Here is a 23703-nt window from a genome sequence, read left to right on the forward strand (position 1 = left end):
ATTCCAACCCGAATCAGCTGCCCATCTCCGAAATTCAGAACAATAAAGCTCCGCAGACAGTTTGTTCTGGCATAAAACACGTAAGTTAGATTCGGCCAGAGCAACACGATCCGGGTCTTAATAAATCTGCCCCAGGGCCACAAAAAATCTTTCCACGGATCGAAGGGAGGGATCCCCTGATGGCAGCGAAAAAGCCCAAGTCTGAGCATTACCCCTGAGCAGGGAGATGACAATCCTCACCCTCTGCTCCTGATTACCAGAGGAGTGGGGACACAAGCAAAAATGGAGTTTGCATGCCTCTCTGAAGCGAACAAAATTCTCACTGCCCCCGGAGAACGTTTCCGGAAGTGAGACCTTTGGCTCGCAACAGACTCCATGAGCCGGAGCAGAGCCCAATGCTTGAAGCTGAGTCATAGATTGACGGAGATCCGCTACTTCCAAAGAAAGACCCTGCATGCGGTCAACCAGGCCAGAAAGCGGATCCATGTCAAAAAAGGACGGTTTTGGTGGATTATAATGTCACGGCTGTATGTGAGCAACTATAGTATACACAGTAAAAGAGCTACTGACCGGACCCAAACTAGGGAGGATAAAGGGTGACCCCTGTCCGACCCTCAAAGCTCTCCCTATGCTGCTAAAGCACATGCCCGGATCCAAATGGCGGAACGAGGCATGCCCACGTGCCTAAGACTGATGACCACTGTAACCCCTACAATAGTGGAAGGGGCACGGCCACCGGTGCCCTACTCAGTATATGGAGGGAACTGTGGCCACCTCAGATCCAGTCAGAAAATAATCAGGTACACAACAATGTCTGTACACTTAGCTGAAGGTTTTGCAGCCGCAGAGAAGACGGATCCAAGGACAGCTGGCAATATCCGGAGTGCTTGCTGCAGCAGAACACAGGTCCAGTGAACTGATAGCTACAAGTGAAGATACTAAAGCAAGAGCTACAACTGAAATGAGAACTATAATCCACGCCCTACAATAGGAGGAGGGGTGATATAAAGAGAGGGAAATCAAACACATGAGGAACAGCTGGGAGGAAGGAAACCAAAAGTAAACAGAGCAGTGAGAACTCCTCCCAGCTCTAGTAGTGAAATCATCACAGGGGTGGAGAAACAGAGCTGTGAGAACGTCCCAAAGCTCTGGTAGTGACAGGGCATTAGTAATCCTGAGGGGCACTATTGGGAGCATTAATATTACTGGGGGGCTTTAATGGGGACGCTAAATTCTGGGGGATGCTAATAGGGGCATTATAATTATAGGGGGGGGGAGTAATTGGGGCATTATTAATTCTGGGGGGCACTAATGGAGGCATTACTATTACCGGGGGCACTAATAAACGGAATTATTCATTCTAGGGGGCACTAATGGAGGCATTAATATTATTGGAGGGCACTATTAATACTGGGAGCCACATTATGACATAGCGACTTAACATCCCATTTTAAGCCATGCCCCCACACCCTTTGGGATGTGGCTTAACTTGGCTCATTTTTCTTTGGGAAAAGTGGCAACCCTGGGTGTAATGGTAACGGCCCGTTGCTCCTAGAGGCTCATTTGCATATATTAAAACTTCATTTTTCTCAGCAATGCGGGCACATATGAACATGGGACCAACACAGATGCCTTCAGCTGCCATGTGCACATGTAACAGGTTAGCCAGTGTCATAGGGACAAAACTGCTGACAGATGCCCTTTAACAAACAGGATTGGAAGAACCTCTGCTTCTGGCCATTTAACCCCCTTTGGGGACTGTTCACATCTCATTTTTGCTGCACGTCAAGCGGATGCGTTGAGACATACAGTAAAAATACACATACAAACGCAATTTTGTGGTTATTTGCCTTTTTTTTCTTATAAGTTTAATGGATGTTTCAATACATTTGTGTCCGTTTTTTGCTTAAACCTTTGTTTTTTTAAATAAACATTTAACCTCTTCCGGACACAGGGCGTACAGGTACGCCCTGATGTCCTGGTACTTAGGGTTGGCGGTGATCGGAACCCGGCACCTTGGCTAAATGCGCGGGGGGGGGGGGTCCCGTGACCCCCCCCATGTTGGCGATCGCCGCAAACCGCAGGTCAATCCAGACCTGCGGTTTGCAGGTTTTAACTGGTGCGGCGGCTGTGCCATCGGGTCCCCATGCGGCTGTAGGGGGGACCCGATGGCATGGAAGGCAGCGCGATGCCTTCCTGTGATGAGCCTGTGAGATCCAGACCCCTGGATCTCACAGGCCGGAAGCTGTATGAGTAATACTCACTGTATTACTCATACAGCCAATGCATTCCAATACAGAAGTATTGGAATGCATTGTAAAGGATTAGACCCCCAGAAGTTGAAGTCCCAAAGTGGGACAAAAAAGAAAGTGAAAAAAAAAGTTGAAAAAATAAAGTTTTCCCCCCAAAAATTAAAAGTTTCAAGCAAAAATAAACAAAAACGTCATTTTCCCCAAATAAAATTAAAAAAAATTGATAAAAAATAGGGGGGAAAAAAATATTAGGTATCGCTGCATCCGTATCGACCGGCTCTATAAACATAACACATGACCTAATCCTCAGATGAACACCGTAAAAAATAAAAAACTGTGCTAAATAAACCACGTTTTTGTCACCTTACATCACAAAAAGTACAACAGCAAGCGATCAAAAAGGCGTTTGCCCACCAAAATAGTACCAATCTAACCGTCACCTCATCCCACAAAAAATTAGCCCCTACCTGAGACAATCGCCCAAAAAAAAAAAAAACATATGTACCCTAAAATAGTACCAACAAAACTGCCACCCTATCCCGTAGTTTCGAAAATGGGGTGACTTTTTTGGAGTTTCTACTCTAGGGGTGCATCAGGGGGGCTTCAAATGGGACATGGTGTCCAGCCCAGCAAAATCTGCCTTCCAAAAACTGTATGACATTCTTTTCCTTCTGCGCCTTGCCGTTTGCCCGTACAGCGGTTTACGACCATATATGGGGTGTTTCTGTAAACTACAGAATCAGAGCCATAAATATTGAGTTTGGTTTGGCTGTTAACCCTTGCTTTGTAACTGGGAAAAAATTATTAAAATGGAAAATCTGCCAAAAAAGTGAAATTTTATCTTTATTTTCCATTAATTCTTGATGAACACCTAAAGGGTAAACAACGTTTGTAAAATCAGTTTTGAATACCTTGAGGGGTGTAGTTTCTAGAATGGGGTCAATTTTAGGTGGTTTCTATTATGTAAGCTTCACAAAGTGACTTCAGATCTGAACTGGTCCTTGAAAAGTGGGTTTTTGAAAATTTCAGAAAAATTTCAAGATTTGCTTCTAAACTTCTAAGCCTTGTAACATCCCCAAAAAATAAAATGTCATTCCAAAATGATCCAAACATGAAGTAGACATATGGGGAATGCAAAGTAATAACTATTTTTGTACGTATTACTATGTATTATAGAAGTAGAGAAATTGAAACTTGGAAATTTGCAATTTTTCCCAAAATTTGGGTAAATTTGGTATTTTTTTATAAATAAAAATGATTTTTTTTTACTCCATTTTACCAGTGTTATGAAGTACAATATGTGACGAAAAAAACAATCTCAGAATTGTCACAGTGCGGTCTAGGAGGCGGTGACGTCCGGAGCACGCACGCATCATCAGCGCGTCCAGCGTCGCCCGCGCTCCTGATAATACTATGCACGCCCCCTGCACGTCTATGCGCATTCAATAGAATGGTTTTAGGGCTGAGCGCCGAACTGATCACTCGGCTGTGTAGTCTGTGTGGAGTCATGTGACGCTGGCCACGTCACATGACCCCTCTGGCTCCCTATTTAAACAGGCAGTCTGCTGGCCACAGATTGCCTGTTATTTAGGTTCCACCTGCGACTTTGTCTTTCCTGGCGTACTGACCTCCTGCTGAATTCCTGACGATCTTATGCCTGCTCTTTGTGTACTTTGCTGCTCTCCTGGTATTCTGACCCCGGCTTCCTCCTGACGATCCTCTGCTGACTCCTTTGGTACTTCACGACTCTCCTGGTATTTATGACCCCGGCTTCTTCTGACTATTCTCTGCTTGCTCCATTTGTACTTCGTAGCTTTCCTGGTATAGACTCGGTCCGTTCACATTCTGTTGTTTGTCTGGTCTGTCCTCCCTGCACTTATTCCAAGCTAGGGATTGCCGTCCAGTTTTCCCCTATCATTAGGACTCGCGAGGCAAGTAGGCAGGGCCAGGGGTGAGGGTGGAGCACAGTGGTCACTTCCCTCCCCTCTGTGTGTTTGTGTACGCGACCGTTACAGAATAACAGGCCTACTGAAACCACTGTACCATGAATCCTCTAGTGACCCTGACTGAGCATGTGTTAAACCTGACGCAGATGGTGCAGGAGCTAGGGGAGAAGATTAATTCCCTAGATATAGGACCAGACGCCGCTGCTCCTCAGGCCTCTGGTCCGAACTTGAGCCCTCATATGGAGCCACCGATCAAGCTTCCAGAACCCTTCTCTGGAGATCGGAGGAAGTTTCACTCCTTTAAGGAGAGCTGTAAATTGTATTTTAGTTTATGCCCCTTGTCTTCCGGGTCGGAAAGCCAACGGGTGGGCATTGTTATTTCCCGCTTACAGAGGGATCCCCAGGAGTGGGCCTTTTCTTTACCCCCTGATGCTAGTTGTTTAACCACAGTAGAGGGTTTTTTTCAGGCTCTGGGTACCCTGTAGGATGAACCAGACAGGGCCCTGGTAGCCGAAACCGCGCTGAAAGCATTGGTTCAAGGCAACCTCTCTGCGAAGGAGTATTGCACCCAATTTAGAAGGTGGTGTGTTCCCTCAGGGTGGAACGAGACAGCTCTTAAGTGTCAATTCAGGTCAGGCCTATCTGATAATCTAAAAGACCTACTAGTGAGTTATCAGCTCCCAGAGACTCTTGAGGAGACTATGACCCTAGCAGTCCGACTCGACAGACGTGTGAGTGAAAGACGACAGAAATGACAGTTCTCTTCTCAGGTGCTGGTCCATTCTGAGGTTTGTACCAGGAGTGGTGTTGAGGTCTCCTCAGAAGAACCTATGCAAATTGGCATGACCAGAGGGGATCAGCGCCGCAGACGTGGGATCTGTTTCTACTGCGGAGATCCTGACCATTGGCTCAATCAGTGTCCTAAGAGGATCCTTTCTGATAAGGCTTCCAAGACCAGACCACCAAGGGACCAGGTACTCCCTGTTATTACTAAGAGTAAGCTTTTAGTTCCTATAACCATTTCTCTGGGTTCTAATAAGTGGTTGTGTCAGGCCTTTATAGATTCGGGGTCAGCGGCAAGCTTTATTGACCATGGGTATACTACTAGACAGGGTATTCAATTTTTTTTTTTACCTACGCCCATCCATATCATGGCCATTGACTCCACTCCCCTGGTAGGGGGTACTGTGAGGTCATGTACCTCAGAGATTTCCTTAGCTATGGGAGTGTGCCACTTAGAGAGATGTTCCCTATTAGTCCTGGAGAACTTACCTGTAGTGGTCACTTCCCTCCCCCCTGTGTGTGTGTACGCGACCGTTACAACAATGGCCTGGATAAGTTAAAGCGTTTTAAAGTTATCACCACATAAAGTGACACTGGTCAGCTTGATTTGGCAAAAACGAGCCCCTTAGATGCTGTCAATAGTGACCATGGCACCTAAATGGTTGATAGAGGGAGGAGCACCCCCGGCAATGTAATGGGTTTCCATGGCAACCTTTTATGCCCTGGTTTATGGTTAGGTCCTGGCATGTAAGTGATCCAATGATTGTAGTGTCAAATTCTTAGTAGGGCTAAAAAAAACAAAAAAAACTGTATCTTCTTTACTAAATACATTTTAGGTTGCACAATTGAGATTCTCTAGTAGCGTGATCTGTATTTTTACTGCATCCAAGTTACAACTTCACTTCGTGGGGTGAAGCTACATCCCCTTTCTCTGTACAGCCTTGAGATTCTCCAGGCCAAGCTACAGCACCAACATAACATAAATAAAAGAAATAAACTCCTGCCCGCCTGGGTGCTGCCTAGACGCGTCGTTTCTACCTCAGGCTCAGACCTTCCCAGGCTTTCTGACCCTGACGGACATTCTGATGCCTCTTTTATTCCGCAGTAATGAGCCACACCTGGGATCGCCTAAAGGCCCATTTAGAGGAAAGTAAGGGCTTCGTGTCCGTGCTGCGGACCGCAAATAGCGTTCTACAATACACGGGCACCGGCCGCGCGTGAACTCAGTGGTGCAGGTGCAAACCCATCAACTAGAATATTATCTCGCATATCTATCTGTTATCTTTCGATCGTCTATTATAAATCTATCTCATATCTATAATATTTATCTATCTCTCCTATCTATTAATCTCCTCTCTTCCATACACTTTATACTGGATATGGTCTTAGAGCTCAGGATCAACCATACAACACTATCGTTTCCATGACAACGCTACCCTGCACACAAGCCCCGCCCACTTCCGCAGCGGTGACGCAGAACGCACAGTACGTGCCGTCGTACCCCGAGACTACGACCTAGTGACGTCAGACGTCCTGTCCCGGCTTCATCTTCCACCAATCATCCCCCGTCCGGCTTGCAGTGAGTACAGACAGGTAATAATGGATGCCCTTCTGTACTGTATACGTCAGCTCTGTGGCGGTGTGCGCAGTCATAGGTACCGGCCCGGGTGTGTGTAACCGCCGGTGTGTTTCTAGGTGTCACCGGCATTTGTTATGTCACACAGCAGCGGGCCTCGTGTGTAGCGAGCAGTGCGGACAGGATTCAGGGCGACTCAGGGAGCTGTGTGAGCACGTGACAGAATATCTGCGGACAGTCACGTGACACAGCTGTGTGTTCTTGTCCCACTACGAATTAGATGCTTTGTTTGTAGCAGCCAATTAGAATCTAGCTTACATTTTTATAAGACGTGAGGTGGTTGGTTGCTCTGAGCAAGGAAGACTTACAGCTGGTGGCATAGAACGCAGTTGCCCACCGCAACCAATTGAATTCCAGCTCTCATGTGTCACATGCCCCTATGAACATGGAAGGTGCAATCTGATTGGTTGATATGGAAACTCCTTTTTTCTTGTCCTTGTTAGTGGAGGCCCATTGGTTGTCCACGTTGACCGGTTGTGGTGGCCTTAGACTGCATGCACCGGGCAGCCATTGAGGGAGTTTTATAGCAAGCGCTGCAGGAAGTGAGGCAGTCGTCCATAGCAACACATCCCTGAATCTAAGGCGGTGAAAATGAAAGCAGTTTTGTAAAGGTCCACATACCTGAGTCTGCTGTAGGATGCAAAACACAAAAATATATAAGGAGGGAGTGGGACAACACCATTGGTGTGTAGCGCTGCATTATTTTTATTTTTTACAATAATCCACACTTCCAAACCCACCGAATGTCCTTTCTGCCGACCAGACTGTAAGAATGTCCTTTCAGTTCCCCTTAACATTAATGATGCCCCTTTAATGCCCCTTAGACAGTATGATATCCCTTTAGTGCTCCACAGCGTATGATTACCCCTAAGTGCACCCTCACAGCAGGGTGATCCCTTGGTGCCCCCACACATTATGATGCTCCTTAGTTCCTCCCCAGAGAGTAATGCCCATTGTGCCCCTTCACAGTAATAATGCCCATTGTTGCCCCCTTCTCATTAGCAATGCCCTCTGTGCTAGTAATGCCCATTGTGCCCTCTTCATAGTAGAAATGCCCTCTGTGATAGTAATGCCCATTGTGCCCCCTTCACAGTAATAATGCCGTCTGGGCATTGTGCCCCCTTCAGAGTAGTAATGCCCATTGTGCACAGTAAGGCCTCTTTCACACGACTGTTTTTTTTTTTTTTTTTCCCCCGGTTATGGTCCGTATACGGAACTATTCATTTCAATGGTTCTGCAAAAAAAACTGAATGTACTCCGTATGCATTCCGTTTTTCCATTCCGTTGAAACATAGAACATGTCCTATTATTGCCCGCAAATCACGTTCCGTGGCTCCATTCAAGTCAATGGGTCCGCAAAAAAACTGAACACATACGGAATGTACTCCGTATCCGTTCCATTTTTTGCGGAACAATCTATTGAAAATTTTATGCCCAGCTCAATTTTTTCTATGTAATTACTGTATATGCCATATGGAAAAACTGAATGGAAATGGAAAAACTGATCCGTGAAAAACTGAAAAAGCCATACGGTCGTGTGCAGGAGGCCTAACTACTCACCTTGTCCCGTTCCTGAAGCTCACAGTCCTCTCACCCCTGCAGGCACAGATCGCTCTGCAGCACGGTGTGGGCGGAGCTTATGAAGATTTCCAGATTGCAGGCTCCGCCCACACAGGCAGGCAGGGCGATCCGTGCCTGCAGGCTGAATGGTGGAGCGGGGAGAAGTCTTCCTGCTTCACCATTCTGTGCGCCGCCAGCGCGGGGAGCTGAGCCGTCACTGACAGGACCGCAGCTCCCAGGGCTCCAGCAATGAGCGCTTCCATCTGTATTGATGAGAAGCGCTCATTGCTTCTAGGCTCTGGCACCCGGGGCGGACCGCCCTCCACTTAGCACGCCACTGTGCAGGGGTCTTGACAGCTGGACACGGTCTGCCAGTTGAGTACCCCTGGTTTATAGGATTAGTACATCTGGGCCATTGTGCATGAATAGAGGAGGCAGGATGACATGTTGGGTCACTGACTCCTCCATCTGCAACCATTTCATGCACATTACCATTCACATGTACACATAATCTTGACATAAAGTGGACAAGTCCTTTAAAATGGTTATCTGGGAATTTGATATTGACCTATCCTCAGAGACCAGCATCAAGCAACACCAACCTCAGCTGCAAGAGAGCGAGGACTCGGGAGGGAGACCCTCAGGGCAGGTCATTCGATTGTCCCGTAGCCAGAAAAATAAAGGAGGAGCAGCTTATAGGTGCAGCAGACTGTGATGTGCCTGTGTACCCGGTGCGGGGCCCAGCACGAGCCTCCTGGCTGATATACAGATGTCACAGCATGACCGATTTACAGGTACCCCCGCTCTCATTGCCAATGCTAAACCTGGAGATAGCAGGGGGAGACAAGAGGAGGCTGCATGAGGGGTAGGGTCAGGTTCACACAGACAGTACTGGCCAAGGAAAAGCACCACTGCCCCACTATATACCGTACACTATTAAACTGTGTGCACTATGGTCCAGGACACTATCACACTATATACCGTATACTGTATCACTATGTACACTACATACAGTACATTACCACACTGTGCTACCCTAAGCCTACCACCCAGACCCTGCAGAGTTCTCTGTGCCACCCTAAGCCTACATGGCATTAGCATCCAATCTGAGACCCCTGCAGAGGTTGAAGCCCTCATGTGCGCGGTGATTTGTACCAAGTTGCCCCTAAACTCCATTTCCGCTCAGTGTCCTCAGCTTTAGGTGTTGGAGGAATGACTGTAATAAGGAGTCTACTGTTCGCTTCTATACCGGCAAGAACTGGTGGCACTGTTTAGCAGTGGTCTTATGTTTAGTATATGATGTCGGTTAAATTTTAAATTGTCTAAATTTGCTATTTATGCATGGAAGACAGTTCTAGATACTGGTAATTGTTTCCTGCATAAATAGCAACCCCTTAATGTTAGGTAGGCCTTCGTATTAACTATTTGAATTACTGTAACTTTCGTACTCCTTAAAAATGGTAAGAGGAGTATTTTTACTCTTCCAGAAAAAATGTAGTGTGACCTCTGATGTTAGGCTACTTCCACACCAGCGTTTTTACTGGATCCATCATGGATCAGCAAAAAACGCTTCCATTACTGATAATACAACCGTCTGCATCCGTTCTGAATGGATCCGGTTGTATTATCTGTAACATAGCCAAGACGGATCTGTCATGAACTCCATTGAAAGTCAATGGGGGACGGGGCCGTTTTCTATTGTGTCCCCATTGACTTACATTGTGAGTCATGACGGATCCGTCTTGTTCCGCACGACATCACGGACAGAAAAACGCAGCTTGCATCGTTATTTCCACCTCATCACCGCGACGGCTACAAGGAGATTGACCCCTGACCTCTGTAGGGGCAGGAACATAGAGAGGGTTTAAATCCCCCCCTCCCACCACCAACACAAGTGTTTCCTGTCCCTACAGAGGACAGGGACAGAGAGAGTCTCCCTGTGGGGAGATGAAGATGGATAACTTCCTGACACCTTACCTGGTGTTCCCCCTGCCCTCCTGCGGTCTTTGTACTAACGCTGGGCAGGTGTGAAGGAGGGAGGCCTCGCTCCATTTCTATATGTGAGCCTGCTCCCGGGTCGCGATCTCCTTCCGGGCCTCCTAAGCGTTTCAGAAAAGCGGCAGACAACACTTGCGGTGGATGGGGGAAGTGACATTATCCAGTTTCCAATTCAAATATCGGCGCCAGCAAGTGCCGAACGTCTCTGTGTACCGGCGTACATCAGAGTCAGCGTGCAGTCATGTCGACTGAACCCCGCTCCCCCGGAGACCCTTCTGTGCCGCCTGCTGTAAGTTCCCCTGTGGGGAAGCGCGCTTTTTTTGCCCTGTTACTTGTTTTTAGACACTGTACCAGGTTGCTTGTTCCTCCTCCTCCACATCTCTGCCTTGGGGCTTCTGGCTATTTATCTCCATGTATACTTTCATGGCTGATGGGGGTTATTCTTCCCAGGTCCCTAAGGAGGCTCAGAAAAAGATCAGAAAACAGGCTAAGTGTGTGTCCTGCCTCAAACGGCTTCCGGACGACTACCGCAAGAGACTATGCAAGGACTGCATCTCTAGCGTTATTGCTGAAGAACAGCCTTCTTTCTTTGACGAATTGAGGTCCATGATACATGAGGAAGTAAAAACCTCCTTATCCCAAATTTCCCCCTTACCCAGGGACCCACCTGATGCATCATCATCTAGAGCCTGGGAGGACGAGGAGGCTTCCTCTGATATTGAGACTACAGAATCAGATAGGAAATTTTGTTTTTCGTTGGATGAGATGCCAGACCTTCTAAGGGCAGGATTCATATCAGGTCATTTGCATATTGTTCAAAACTGTTTTTTAACACAATAAAAGCGCAGAGAGCTATGGGGACTGGGTATTGCAGATGTGCTAGCGGTCATCTAGCAACCCATGTCCCCAGCTCTATGCACAAAATCCTGGTGACAGGTTCCCTTTAAGGTCCCTCCCCTTATTGAAGTCCGCCACAGCATTTATGGCAGATTTGCTGCGAAGGACGCCGGTCTTTCCAATGCGGCCCGCCGCGCCTTGTGGATGAAGAGCTGGTCAGGCGACAACACATCAAAAATGAAATTATGCTCCATCCCGTTTTCAGGGGAGTACGTCTTTGGCCCTGTCTTGGACCGTATCTTAGAAAAGGCTGCGGACAAGAAAAAGGGCTTCCCAGAGGAGAGACCCTATAAAAAGAAATATCCCTTTCGGCCCCCACTAGCCAGAACAGATCCTTTAGGGATAAAGGGAAGTCAGGACGCTGGAGCTATCCGAAACGGGGCAGGGGTAGAAGTAACTCCTCTTCCTCACAAAATAAGTCCTCGGATAACCAATGACGCCAGAGTCGGGGGGAGATTGAAGAATTTTCTGACTCCTTGGGAGTCCATTACCCTGAATCCTTGGGTCCGGGACATCATAAAATTGGGATACCGAATCGAACGTTCTTCATCTCCCCCAAACCGCTTCATTGTTACCAATCCAAACTCCTCCAATGTACGCAAAAAGATTCTGCAAGGAATTCAAAGCCTTCTGGCGATGGATGTGATAGTACGGGTCCCATCAACACAGCTAGGACAGGGGTTCTATTCAAATCTTTTTTTGGTAGAGAAAAAAGAAGGCTCATTCCGTACGATTATAAACTTAAAAGCCCTGAACAAATTTATAATTTATTGGAAATTCAGGATGGAATCCCTAAAGTCCCTGATTCCTTTAATAGGGAGGAATGCCATGATGTGTTCAGTAGATCTTCAGGACGCTTACTACCACGTCCCAATTCATCCAGAATGCCAAAAGTTCTTGAGATTTGCCATCCAGGACCACAGGGGGGTAACCCATCACTTCCAGTTTACAGCCCTTCCCTTTGGGATATCATCTGCGCCCAGAGCCTTCACGAAACTGGTAGTCGAGATGGTGGCCTTCCTGAGACACAAGGGATTGGTGATTATACCATACCTGGACGATTTCCTCCTGATTGGGAATTCGGAGAACAAACTCAGAACAGACTTATTAACCTTCCTGTCTCTCATCCAAGATCTAGGGTGGTTGGTGAACCAGAAAAAAATCAAATCTTGTACCTTCCAGCACTATCCAGTTTTTGGGTGTCATCCTGGATTCCGGGGCTCAACATACCTTTCTTCCACCAGACAAGGTCAAAAAGCTCCAATTGAAGGTTCGACGGTTTCAGAACAGGAGGTCTTGTCCCATAAGGGAAGCTATGAGTCTCCTGGGTCTTCTCTCGTCCTGCATTCCGTCTGTCCCATGGAGCCAGTCCCACTTCCGATCCCTCCAGTCATGGATCCTCAGAACTTGGAACAAGCAACAGTCCTCGTTGGATCACAAAGTTCTGATCCCTCTAGCGGTGAAGACCTCCCTAGACTGGTGGAAAAGCACAAGCAATCTGTCCTTGGGAGTTGCCTGGGAGAAGACTCCCTACATTCAAGTGCTTACAGATGCAAGCGAAAAAGGATAGGGAGCGAAAGTGGGAGATCACTTCTTTCAGGGTTCCTGGATTCCAACAACCCGCTCTCAATCTTCCAACTTCAGAGAGCTGGAAGCGGTCTGGAAAGCTCTGAAAGCTGCAGAAATCCTTCTCGTGGGTCGACACGTAAAAATTCTTTCAGACAATACGACGACGGTAGCATACCTCTCTCACCAGGGAGGCACGAGATCGGAGAAACTGATGTCCATCGCAAGAAAGATCTTCAATTGGGCAGAGTCCCACGTGAGATCCATCTCCGCAATTCATTTGAAAGGGATACTGAACGTGGAAGCAGACTATCTCAGTCGCCAGTTAATAGACCATACAGAATGGTCTCTAAATCAGGACTTGTTTCAGGTTCTGGTAGAAAGATGGGGCACTCCACAAGTGGACCTGTTCGCCTCCAAGAAGAACGCAAAGGTACCAACATTCTGTTCATTGAACCCACGGGACAATCCTTGGGCGCTGGATGCGCTCACGATTCATTGGAACTGGGATCTCTGTTATGCGTTTCCACCCTTGCCTCTACTTCCCAGGATAATTCAAAAACTCAACCTAGAGGACACGACTCTAATTCTAATAGCTCCCTATTGGCCGAAAAGGAACTGGTTCCCTTCCTTAAAAAACCTTTCAATAGAGGACCCATGGCCTCTTCCTTCCAGGAGGGACCTGCTTCATCAAGGGCCAATTCTACACCCAAACCCGAGCTTCCTCAAGTTATCAGCTTGGATCCTGAGGTCCAGAGGTTGAAGTCACAAGGGCTTTCTGACCAAGTGATATCTACCCTGAAAGCGAGTAGGAAGAAGGTTACCTTCTCGATCTATCTAAAGATTTGGAAGAGATTCTGTTCCTTGATTGGTAACCCTGCCCCAAACTTAGAGCCGCCCAATTTTCAGAAAATCTTGGACTTCCTCCAGCAGGGACTTGAATTAGGTCTTAGACCTTCCACCTTGAAGGTAGAAGTCTCGGCCCTAACTTGTTTTTTTGATCAAGATCTAGCCAATCATCGCTGGATCAAAAGATTTATGAAAGCTGCTTCTCGGCTACACCCCTCTCTAAAATCCAGGATCCCCAACTGGGACCTCAATACGGTGCTCACAGTTCAGTTCAGTTTTGTCCCCATTGACAATGAATGGGGACAAAACTGAAGCGTTTTCCTCCGCTATTTTTGATCCTATGACGGATCTCAATAGCGGACAGGGAGAGCGCAGATGTGAAAGCAGCCTGAGGCCAGTATTACACTAATAGATTATCGGACCAATTTCTGTCCAATCAGAACAATAGTTGATGTGTATAACAAAAGATCTGTGTTTAAACGGCTCTCTGACCAATGATAAGGCCTGACAGACTTTCTGACCAATTACACCTGCAGATTAAAGGAGTATTCCGATCTCAGACAATGGGGGCATATCGCTAGGATATACCCCCGTTGTCACATAGCTGCGAGTCCCACCTCTGGGACCTGCACCTATCTCTAAAGCGAAGCTGACAAAGTGGTGACTGGTAGTGTCGGGGCCGGCCACCACCAATCGTTCTTATTGGCCCACCGAAAATAGCTTAGCGGCGCGCTTGGCTATTTTTAGAATCCCATAGAAATGAATGGGAATCGCAACTCGCTTGCGTGGCCACCGCTTCCATTCACTTCTATGGGGCTGACAGAAATAGCCGAGCGGTCCCATAGAAGTGAATGGAGGGCTGCCCACATGCACGGTGCGCCCTGTTTCACTTTTCTGGCTGGGTTTAGGAGATAGGTGCGGGTCCCACCTAGTGATATGCCCCCATTGCCTGAGATGGAAAAACCCCTTTAATCAGGCGATTGTCGGTAGGGGAGCGTTCCTTCCTGACAATCGCCTGCTTGGTAGCAGAGAAGAGTATGGGGAGCAGTGATCGCTAATGCCATCGCTCGTCCCCATACTGAATCATTGCTCAAATGAATGGGGTAAAGTCCAATGCACGATCATGTATACAGTCTACGCGTTTTGGACCACACAATCTAGGTCTTTACTCATGACCATGATAATGAGTAAGGACCTAGATTGTGTGGCCCAAAACGCGTAGACTCTATACCTTATCGTGCATTGGATTTGAAATAAAGGATTTATCATTTTAAGAAGCTGGACTTTACCCCATTCATTTGTACGGCCGAGTCCAGGCTGTGTCCGTGCCTCTAAAGCAATCAACGCAGGTGAGCGCTGCACTTATTTGTTTCTTTGATTATACTGAATCATTATTTGATGATCTGCCGCCGACAAACAATGATTTTTAAACCTGCTAAAAAAATTCTAATTACCAGATGAACGAGCGTTTGTTACTCATCTTGTAATCGGCGGCAGTATTACACTGCCAGATCATCGCTGACGAGCATTACTACGAACGCTTGTTAGTGATGATCTTAGCGATTATATGCCAGTGTAATAGGGCCTTTAGTCAAGGATCTGAAAAATCTAAGGTGCTTCCCAAGACTTTAATAATATTGACCTGTCTTTAGGATTGGTGGGGGTCTTACCCCAGGCACCCCACCCATCCGCTGTTTGACCCCACCCATCACGTTCAATGTAACAGGTCCACTTTAAAGGGGTTCTCCAGGAATACCGAGTTGTTTTAAGCAGGATTCATACTTACCTGCTGCCCACCGCTCCAGTCCTCTGCGCTGCCGTCTCCATCTTCTGTTCCCCGGAGTGTTCACATCTGGCACATTATGGGCATGGTCACAATAGGGTTAGGTGATAACAAAAATATTCCTACGATAAAGATATTAAGAAATTTATCGTGGTAACAATATAGATTACGATAAATGCCATTTTTCCCATAGTATGGGGGCCACAAGGAGACATTATTGTATGCTGTATGGGGGTAACAAGGAGATGGTTTGTAGCCCCCATACAGTATAATGTCTCCTTGTTGCCTCCATGCTAATATTACAATGGGCACTATAGCGCTCTGGTAATGTACAGTGTATCACAGTTTCCTCCATAACACTTCCTGGTAATATAACAGTGGGCACTAGCGCACGTGCTGGTAATGTCCAGCTTCTAAACACTTTAGTTGACATGCCCTGATCACCTGGTACCCCAGTCTTCCCCACCACCCCGGGCCCAGACACGTGACCCTCTGCAGTGCGTCCTGACCTGCACCCTGGCGTAGTGCTGGAAGACGAAGAAGAGCACCATGCTCTGGTAGATGTTGTAGAGCCGTTGTCGCGTCCCCCAGACTGTATAAGCCGTAGGTCAGCACGGCGCTCAGGGCCCTCCAGCAGGTAGGTGGGGGCAGTGCCCAGCTTAAGAGTGGCGGGGAGCATGTAGCCCAAGGAGTAGATGCGCAGCGGAGAGCAGTATGGTGCAGGTTCTACCTTACCGACAGTTGCCTGTTCGTCAGCAGAGGAGAGCACTGCTATTACATGCGGTATATCGCCCACCCCTAGGTCACATGCTCCATGGCTTCAGTGTGACATACTGCTTGTGGCCAGACCACCGCAGAAGCCAGTCATTGGCTGCAGTGGAGCATGTGACCATGCTCATGCTGCACCACATTGTCAGCACTGCAGGGACTGGAACGTGGACACAGTGGAGGCAGTGTGGAGGAGCGGAATCTTCTATATAGAGAGTAAGGCTGTGAGCGCTTGCTAAAGACTCAGTATTCCCAGAGAACCCCTTTAAAGGGGTTGTCTGGCTTCAGAGCTGAACCCTGACATAACCCCTTCTTCCCTTCGATGCATTGCTCAGGCCATGGGCTTTTTCTTTACCTCCGGTGATGTACCGGGTCTCAGCATAGGTATGCTAGGTGGAGGCTTCTGCCTAGCACTGATCTCGATGATGTCACCAGCACTAATGGGCAGTTTTTAGCGCTGCCCTAGCCTGTAAAACAGCCTAATGCAGCGCTAAAGACTGCCCATTAGTGTCGGTGACGTCATCTGTATCACTGCTAGGCGGAAGCCTCCACCTAGCAGCCAGAATGTAAACAAAACAGCCCTTGTCCTGCGCAATGCATCATGCTGAATGAGGGAAGAAGGGGTTATGTCCGGGTTCAGCTGTGAACCTGGACAACCCCTTTAAGGGGTTAATAACATATACATCTGTGTTGGACTATGACTTATATGACTTTTTTTTCTTTTGACAGAAAATGGCAAAGGTTTCTGATATGTTCGATGTGACCTGGGAAGGTAAGTCATGGCTGCGTTTATCTCCCTATCGTCCTTTAAATGATTGTGAGATTTAACGTCTTGTGATTCCTCAAATATTTTCCAGAGCTTCTCACACTGGATGCCCCCCTTCTTATATGGACACTTGTAAGGCAAGGGCGACACCTGTCGCGGCCAGGATTGCTGAGCAGCGGCGATCCTATAGTAATGAATGGGATGGCTGCAGCAGTCGCAAGAAGTCCAACACTGCTGGATATCTTGCGACTGCCGCGGCCATCCCATTCATTTCTATGGGATCGCCTCTGCTCATCGATCCTGGCCGCGACAGGTGTCGGCATGTAGCCCTTGCCTTAAAGTGGACCTGTCTCCACAAATGCAATGCAATCTGAAATCACCATGCTATAAAGCAGGAGGAACTGAGCAGATTGACAAATATTTTTGTGGGAAAAGATTCAGTAAAACTTGTAATTTATAGATTTCTCTCTTTGCTTTTTTGCAGCCTCGTTACAAGAGGAACGGGTTATCAGTGACTGACAGCTATCTCTGAATGAACACTTATACACACAATGCCATCAATCACTGATAACCCCTCCCTGCTGTACCAATAGCTGTTCACAGGAAGTGGAAAAAGCAGAGATTCTCTCTCTCTCTCTCTCTCTCTCTCTCTCTCTCTCTCATATATATTTTATATATATAGAAATATAGATAGATAGATATAAAGTAGGATGTATGTATGTTCCGCGATCGCTTAAAAATGCAACCATCGATTAAAAAAAAACTTGGTATACACATCCCCTGCTACCTGGAAAGACATCTTGTGGGGGTCATCCGCCCCTACACAGCAGCTGCATGGAGTTTGTATGCTCCAACTGTTTTTGCTACACACATATTGCTTTGTAACTCAAAAACTCATCAATCAATTTTTACTAAATGTGATACACATATCACTTACTATCTGGGAAAGAATACTGTGGAGGTAACCTGCCGATACACAATGAGTTTCTGTCTGTCTGTCTGTTCTTTACGCGTGACCAAACGACTGGACCGATCTTCACCAAATTTGGCACACAGGTACATCAGGTGTCCGGGAAGGTTTCAGTTCCTGAGATATTCCCAAAAAATGACCTGCATTAGCCAATACAAGCCTGCAAGTCTTTCTCTTCGTATCCCAACTGCCATACACACGGTCACGTGTCCCTTATCAGCCAATAGAAGCTCTCAGGTCTTAGTCTCCACATACACACAGTTTTACTCCAGGTTTCCATAACAACCCAGCCATTTTTCTTCACTGCTGTAGGTCAGCTTTGGGCTAGGGCTACACGACAACATATGTCACGCGATAATAAGTCGCACAACACGACCAGGGGCTACTATTAAGGGGCAACTGCTGTGGAGGTCACTGTTAACACGTTCAGGACTTTGGACGAGAATGCTCGTCCTAACTTGCGGCTACTTCAGGCACTAGGACCAGCATTCTCGTCCTGCAGTTAAACTGTCACTGTGAGTAAGCACACAGTGTCAGGATAGTGACAACAGCTGTTACAGACAGCTGATTGGTCACAACACCTATGACAGAGACAGTCACAGCTGTTCCCATCTGACAATCGCTGTGATTGGTCAGTCAATCCAGACTCATAACCCCCCCCCCCAGTGAGCTGTGCCTGCCCTTTCCCCTTAGCTGCAGTTAACCCCATCGGCTGCACTTAGTCCCCCTCAGCAGACACCAATACCCCTTCCCTAGTGCTGTGTGACCTGTGAATAAAAGGCATGAAGCTGTAAGTGTATTACAGTGAGTAATACACTTACAGCCAATGCATTCACAATACAGAAGTATTGTAAAGGGGATCAGACCCCCAAAAGTTGAAGTCCCAGAGTGGGACAAAAAATAAAGTGAAAATAAAAGTAAAAAAAAAAGTAAGCATCCTTTTCCCAAAATAAAGTAAAAAAATAGGGAGAAAAAGATAAGTAGCCATATTAGGTATTGCCGCGTTCGTATTGACCAGCTCTATAAAAATATCACATGACCTAACCTCTCAGATGAACACCGTAATTTAAAAAAAAATAAAAAGTGTGTCAAAAAAGACATTATTTTGTCACCTTACATCACAAAGTGTAATACCAAGCGACCAAAAAGTCATATACACCCCAAAATAGTGCCAATCAAACGGTCACCTCATCCCGCAAAAATGATACCCTACCTAAGACAATCGCCCAGAAAATAAAAAAACTATGGCTCTCAAACTATGGAGAGGTATTAGGTATTGCCACGTCCGTAAGAACCTGCTCTATAAAAATCACATGACCTAACCACTCAGATGAACACCATAAATTTTTTTTTTTATAAAAAGTGTGTAAAAAAAGCCATTATTTTGTCACCTTACATCACAAAAAGTGTAATACCAAGCGACCAAAAAGTCATATGCACCCCAAAATAGTACCAATCAAACCGGCATCTCATACCGAAAAATAAATGCTTTATTATGTACCTTACACAAACAACAAAAATAGTAGTCATATTTGGTATTGTCACGTCCAACCTGCTCTATAAAAATACCACATGATCTAACCTGTCAGATGAGCATTGTATATAACAATTTTTTTTGTTACCTTGCCTCACAAAAAGTGTAATATAGAGCAACAGTTCATGCTCCGATGCTCTCCTTTGCCATGTGCTAAATCGCTCAGGGCAAAGGCATTTTTTGGAGATCCGGTGACATACCGGAGCTCTCCATGGGGCTGCCAGGAAGCCCGGTGACGTCACCGGCACTGATGGGCGGGATTTAGCACTGCCCTAGCCAGTAAAGCGCTAAAGCCCGCCCATCAGAGCCGGTGACGTCACCGAACACACTGCCGGGCGGAAGTTTCCGCCCGGCAGTGTGTTATGATAAACAAAAGAGGCCTTGCCCTGCGCGATCTAGCGCAGGGCAAGGGAGCGCATCGGAGCATGAGATGCTCCACTGCAAGCCTCAGGGGGGCTGCCTGGGTGAAAATAAGGGTATGTCCGGGTTTAACCTTTGCTTTGTTAGCAGACAAAAATTGATTAAAATGGAAAATCTGCCAAAAAAGTGAAATTCAGAAATTTCATCTAGAAACATAGAATGTGTCGGCAGATAAGAACCATTTGGCCCATCTAGTCTGCCCAATATACTGAATACTATGGATAGCCCCTGGCCCTATCTTATATGAAGGATGGCCTTATGCCTATCCCATGCATGCTGAAACTCCTTCACTGTATTTGCAGCTGCCACTTCTGCAGGAAGGCTATTCCATGCATCCACTACTCTCTCAGTAAAGTAATACTTCCTGATATTACTTTTAAACCTTTGCCCCTCTAATTTAAAACTATGTCCTCTTGTAGCAGTTTTTCTTCTTTGAAATATTCTCTCCTCTTTTTTGCCTTATTGATTCCCTTTATGTATTTAAAAGTTTCTATCATATCCCCTCTGTCTCGTCTTTCTTTCAAGCTATACATGTTAAGGTCCTTTAATCTTTCCTGGTAAGTTTTATCCTGCAATCCATGTACTAGTTTAGTAGCTCTTCTCTGAACTCTCTCTAGAGTATCTATATCCTTCTGGAGATATGGTCTCCAGTACTGAGCACAATACTCCAAATGAGGTCTCACTAGTGCTCTGTAGAGCGGCATGAGCACCTCCCTCTTTCTACATTTTCCTTTAATTCTTGTGGAACACCTAAAGGGTTAACAAAGTTTGTAAAATCAGTTTTGAATACCTTGAGGGGGTGTAGTTTTCAAAATGGGATCATTTTTGGGTGGTTTCTGTGACGATTACCACGCCTCGTGCCCGCTTGACGTCACCTACGTGACGTTACGCCCTCCAGAGGAGCAGGTAAGGTCAGCTTGGTACAGTTTACACAGACACCTCCTGTCCACACGGGCACGGAGAGGCAACAAGCTGAGAGATCCTTTTCACTGCCGCAATTAAACAGCGCCTTCTCAGCCCGGGTAATCTGCCACCAGCTTCTCGTTTGATATAAGCCCGGTCCGCTAACGGAATTATATAGGGTGAGAAACCAACCTACGGTAGCTTATAGCTAGGCCGAAACACGGACGTGGGGATTCGTAATCGAGATACAAGATAGCGCAAGATTAATTTATATATTTAATCGCCTTAAGGGCACACTAGATGACACAATATACACAGAGAATATATACAGTGGTCTGAGGTTACAGATACCGGCGATATAGGTACAACAGGGTTAAGCAGAACAATAAGTCAGTTGACCAGATATGAGTCCTTTGGGTAGTAATGAGTTCTTAGCTGTATTCACGTCGGAGGCAGTGATGTCAGCTGGTTGCAGGTCCCTCCAAACACATTGCACAATGTGACCCCCTTTCAGAGAAAGACTCGCCCGCCCGCTGGCACAAACCCCCTAACCTGTAGCCGGTCTCTCCCCTCCCGGCCTTTGGGAGGGGTCAATCCCCTCTCTTGCTGGGCTGGCAGCAAATGACCCACAAAACTCTTTAGGGTTCATAGCTCCAGGCCAGAAGGTCACAGGGAGATGGTTCTGGGACCAACGGATCCGCCCGAGTACCGGCCACAATCAGAGTCCAAACATGGTACCAATAGTTGGCCTCTGTGGGGAGGTATGTATATCTCCCCTCCCGGGCACCTAGCCTCAAGCCAGGACTACGTGGACCTTTGGTTTTGCCCCAGGATCTCAAAATGATCACTGAATTATGCCGGGGATGGACGGACGATTCATAATTCCCTATGAAATGTAGGTGCCAACATGTCTGGGAGGTATCATTGATCCTGGCAAGGGCTGATACCTCCTGCTGGGGGTTTTTCTGCAGGATCCGTGGTGTCTGACTGGAGGTGTGAAATGTAACCAAATGTGGCCTGCTAGGAGTTCTCTGCTATCTGGCTGCGGCTTTGAAGCAGGGCCCCCCTGTGGAGCCTGATTTCCTCTGCCGTCTTTCAGCAAATGGTGGGTGTGAGGACATGGCTGACAGTAAATATGAATCCATATTCCTCACAGTTTCTATTATGTAAGCCTCACAAAGTGACTTCAGACCTGAACTGGTCCTTAAAAAGTGGGTTTTATAAGATTTGCTTCTAAACTTTTAAGGGTACTTTCACACTTGCGGCAGGACGGATCCGACAGGCTGTTCACCCTGTTGGATCCGTCCTTCCGCTATTTCGCCTTGCCGCCGGATAGCCGCTCCGTCCCCATTGACTATACTGGGGACAGGGCGGAGCTCCGGTGCAGTACGGCAGTTCGCGGTGAGAGGCCGCCGGAATAAAAAGTTGGACAGGCAGGACTTTTAGTCCGGCGGCCTTTCGCCGTGCACTGCCGTGCTGCGCCAGAGCTCCGCCCCCGTCCTCATTATAGTCAATGGGGACAAAGCGGCAGCACGGCGAAATAGCGGAAGGACGGATCCGACAGGGTAAACAGCCTGTCGGATCCGTCCTCCCGCAAGTGTGAAAGTAGCCTAAGCCTTCTAACGTCCCAAAAAAGAAAATGTAATTTACAAAATGATCCAAACATGAAGTAAACATATGGGAAATGTAAAGTAATAACTATTTTAGGAGGTATCACTGTCTGTTTTAAAAGCATTATTTCTTCCCACAATTTTTGGTAAATTTGGATTTTTTTTTCTAAATACAAATGAAATATTTTGACTCAAATTTACCACTGTCGTGAACTACAATATGTGACGAGAAAACACTCAAAATGGCTTGGATAAGTAAAAGCGTTTTAAAGTTATCTATAAATCACTGCGAAAGGTGCACCACAACACTTGTCAGTTGCATATCATTGTGGTGCACCTTTCGCAGTGATTTATGTATTTTTATATTTGCGTCCACACATTATCCCATCTTCTGTAGGATGCCATTGTGGTGCATGTGGTCCGCTGCCGACATCCTCCATTGTAGGCATTTTTGCTGGGGATTGCTCCCCTGGTTATAAACACGCCACAGTGTTTGGGGTTTTTGAGCATTTCCTCCCATGGCCACTTTATTTTAGTTATTTTTTGTTTTAAAGTGATCACCACATAAAGTGACACATGCCAGATTTGCAAAAAATGGCCTGGTCCTTAAGGGATTAAGGCAGCAGGGTACTGTGAGGTCACTGTTAAGGGAGTGTGGTACTGTGGAGGTCACTGTTAAGGGAGTGTGGTACTGTGGAGGTCACTGTTAAGGGAGTGTGGTACTGTGGAGGTCACTGTTAAGGGAGTGTGGTACTGTGGAGGTCACTGTTAAGGGAGTGTGGTACTGTGGAGGTCACTGTTAGGCTCCATTCACACGTCCGCAAAATGGGTCCGCATCCTTTGCGCAATTTTGCGGAAAGGGTGCGGACCCATGCATTCTCTGAGGACGGAATAGATGCGGACAGCGCACAGTGTGCTGTCTGCAGCCGCAATTGTGGAGCGCGGCCCCGATTTTGGGTCCGCAGCTCCGCAAAAAGATAGAGCATGTCCTATTCTTGTCCGCAGCTTGCGGACAAGAATAGGCATTTCTATGGGGGTGACGGGCTGGTGTGTTGCGGACCCGCAATTTGCGGGTCCGCAACACACCACGGACGTGTGAATGTAGCCTTAAGGGAGTGTGGTACTGTGGAGGTCACTGTTAAGGCAGTAGGGTACTGTGGAGGTCACTGTTATGGGAGTGTGGTACTGTGGAGGTCACTGTTAAGGCAGTAGGGTACTGTGGAGGTCACTGTTATGGGAGTGTGGTACTGTGGAGGTCACTGTTAAGGCAGTAGGGTACTGTGGAGGTCACTGTTATGGGAGTGTGGTACTGTGGAGGTCACTGTTAAGGCAGTAGGGTACTGTGGAGGTCACTGTTAAGGCAGTAGGGTACTGTGGAGGTCACTGTTATGGGAGTGTGGTACTGTGGAGGTCACTGTTAAGGCAGTAGGGTACTGTGGAGGTCACTGTTAAGGGAGTGTGG

At 47.0% G+C, this 23703-nt stretch overlaps 1 protein-coding gene across 2 annotated transcripts in view; it reads left to right on the forward strand.

The window, feature by feature from the left end:
• The first annotated feature begins 6481 nt into the window (after positions 1-6481).
• Positions 6482-23703, forward strand: part of EMC2 (ER membrane protein complex subunit 2) — a 96953-nt gene continuing 79731 nt past the window's right edge. The window contains exons 1-2 of one of the 2 annotated variants that reach the window (XM_040432618.1): positions 6482-6574; positions 16768-16810. In XM_040432618.1, coding sequence (XP_040288552.1) covers positions 16771-16810 — 40 coding nt within the window. In that variant the 5' untranslated portion in view covers positions 6482-6574; positions 16768-16770. The remainder of the gene's footprint in view (positions 6575-16767; positions 16811-23703) is intronic. The other variant, XM_040432617.1, reaches the window with a different exon arrangement.

Source organism: Bufo bufo, chromosome 5 (genome assembly GCF_905171765.1).
Source record: "Bufo bufo chromosome 5, aBufBuf1.1, whole genome shotgun sequence".
NCBI lineage: Eukaryota > Metazoa > Chordata > Amphibia > Anura > Bufonidae > Bufo > Bufo bufo.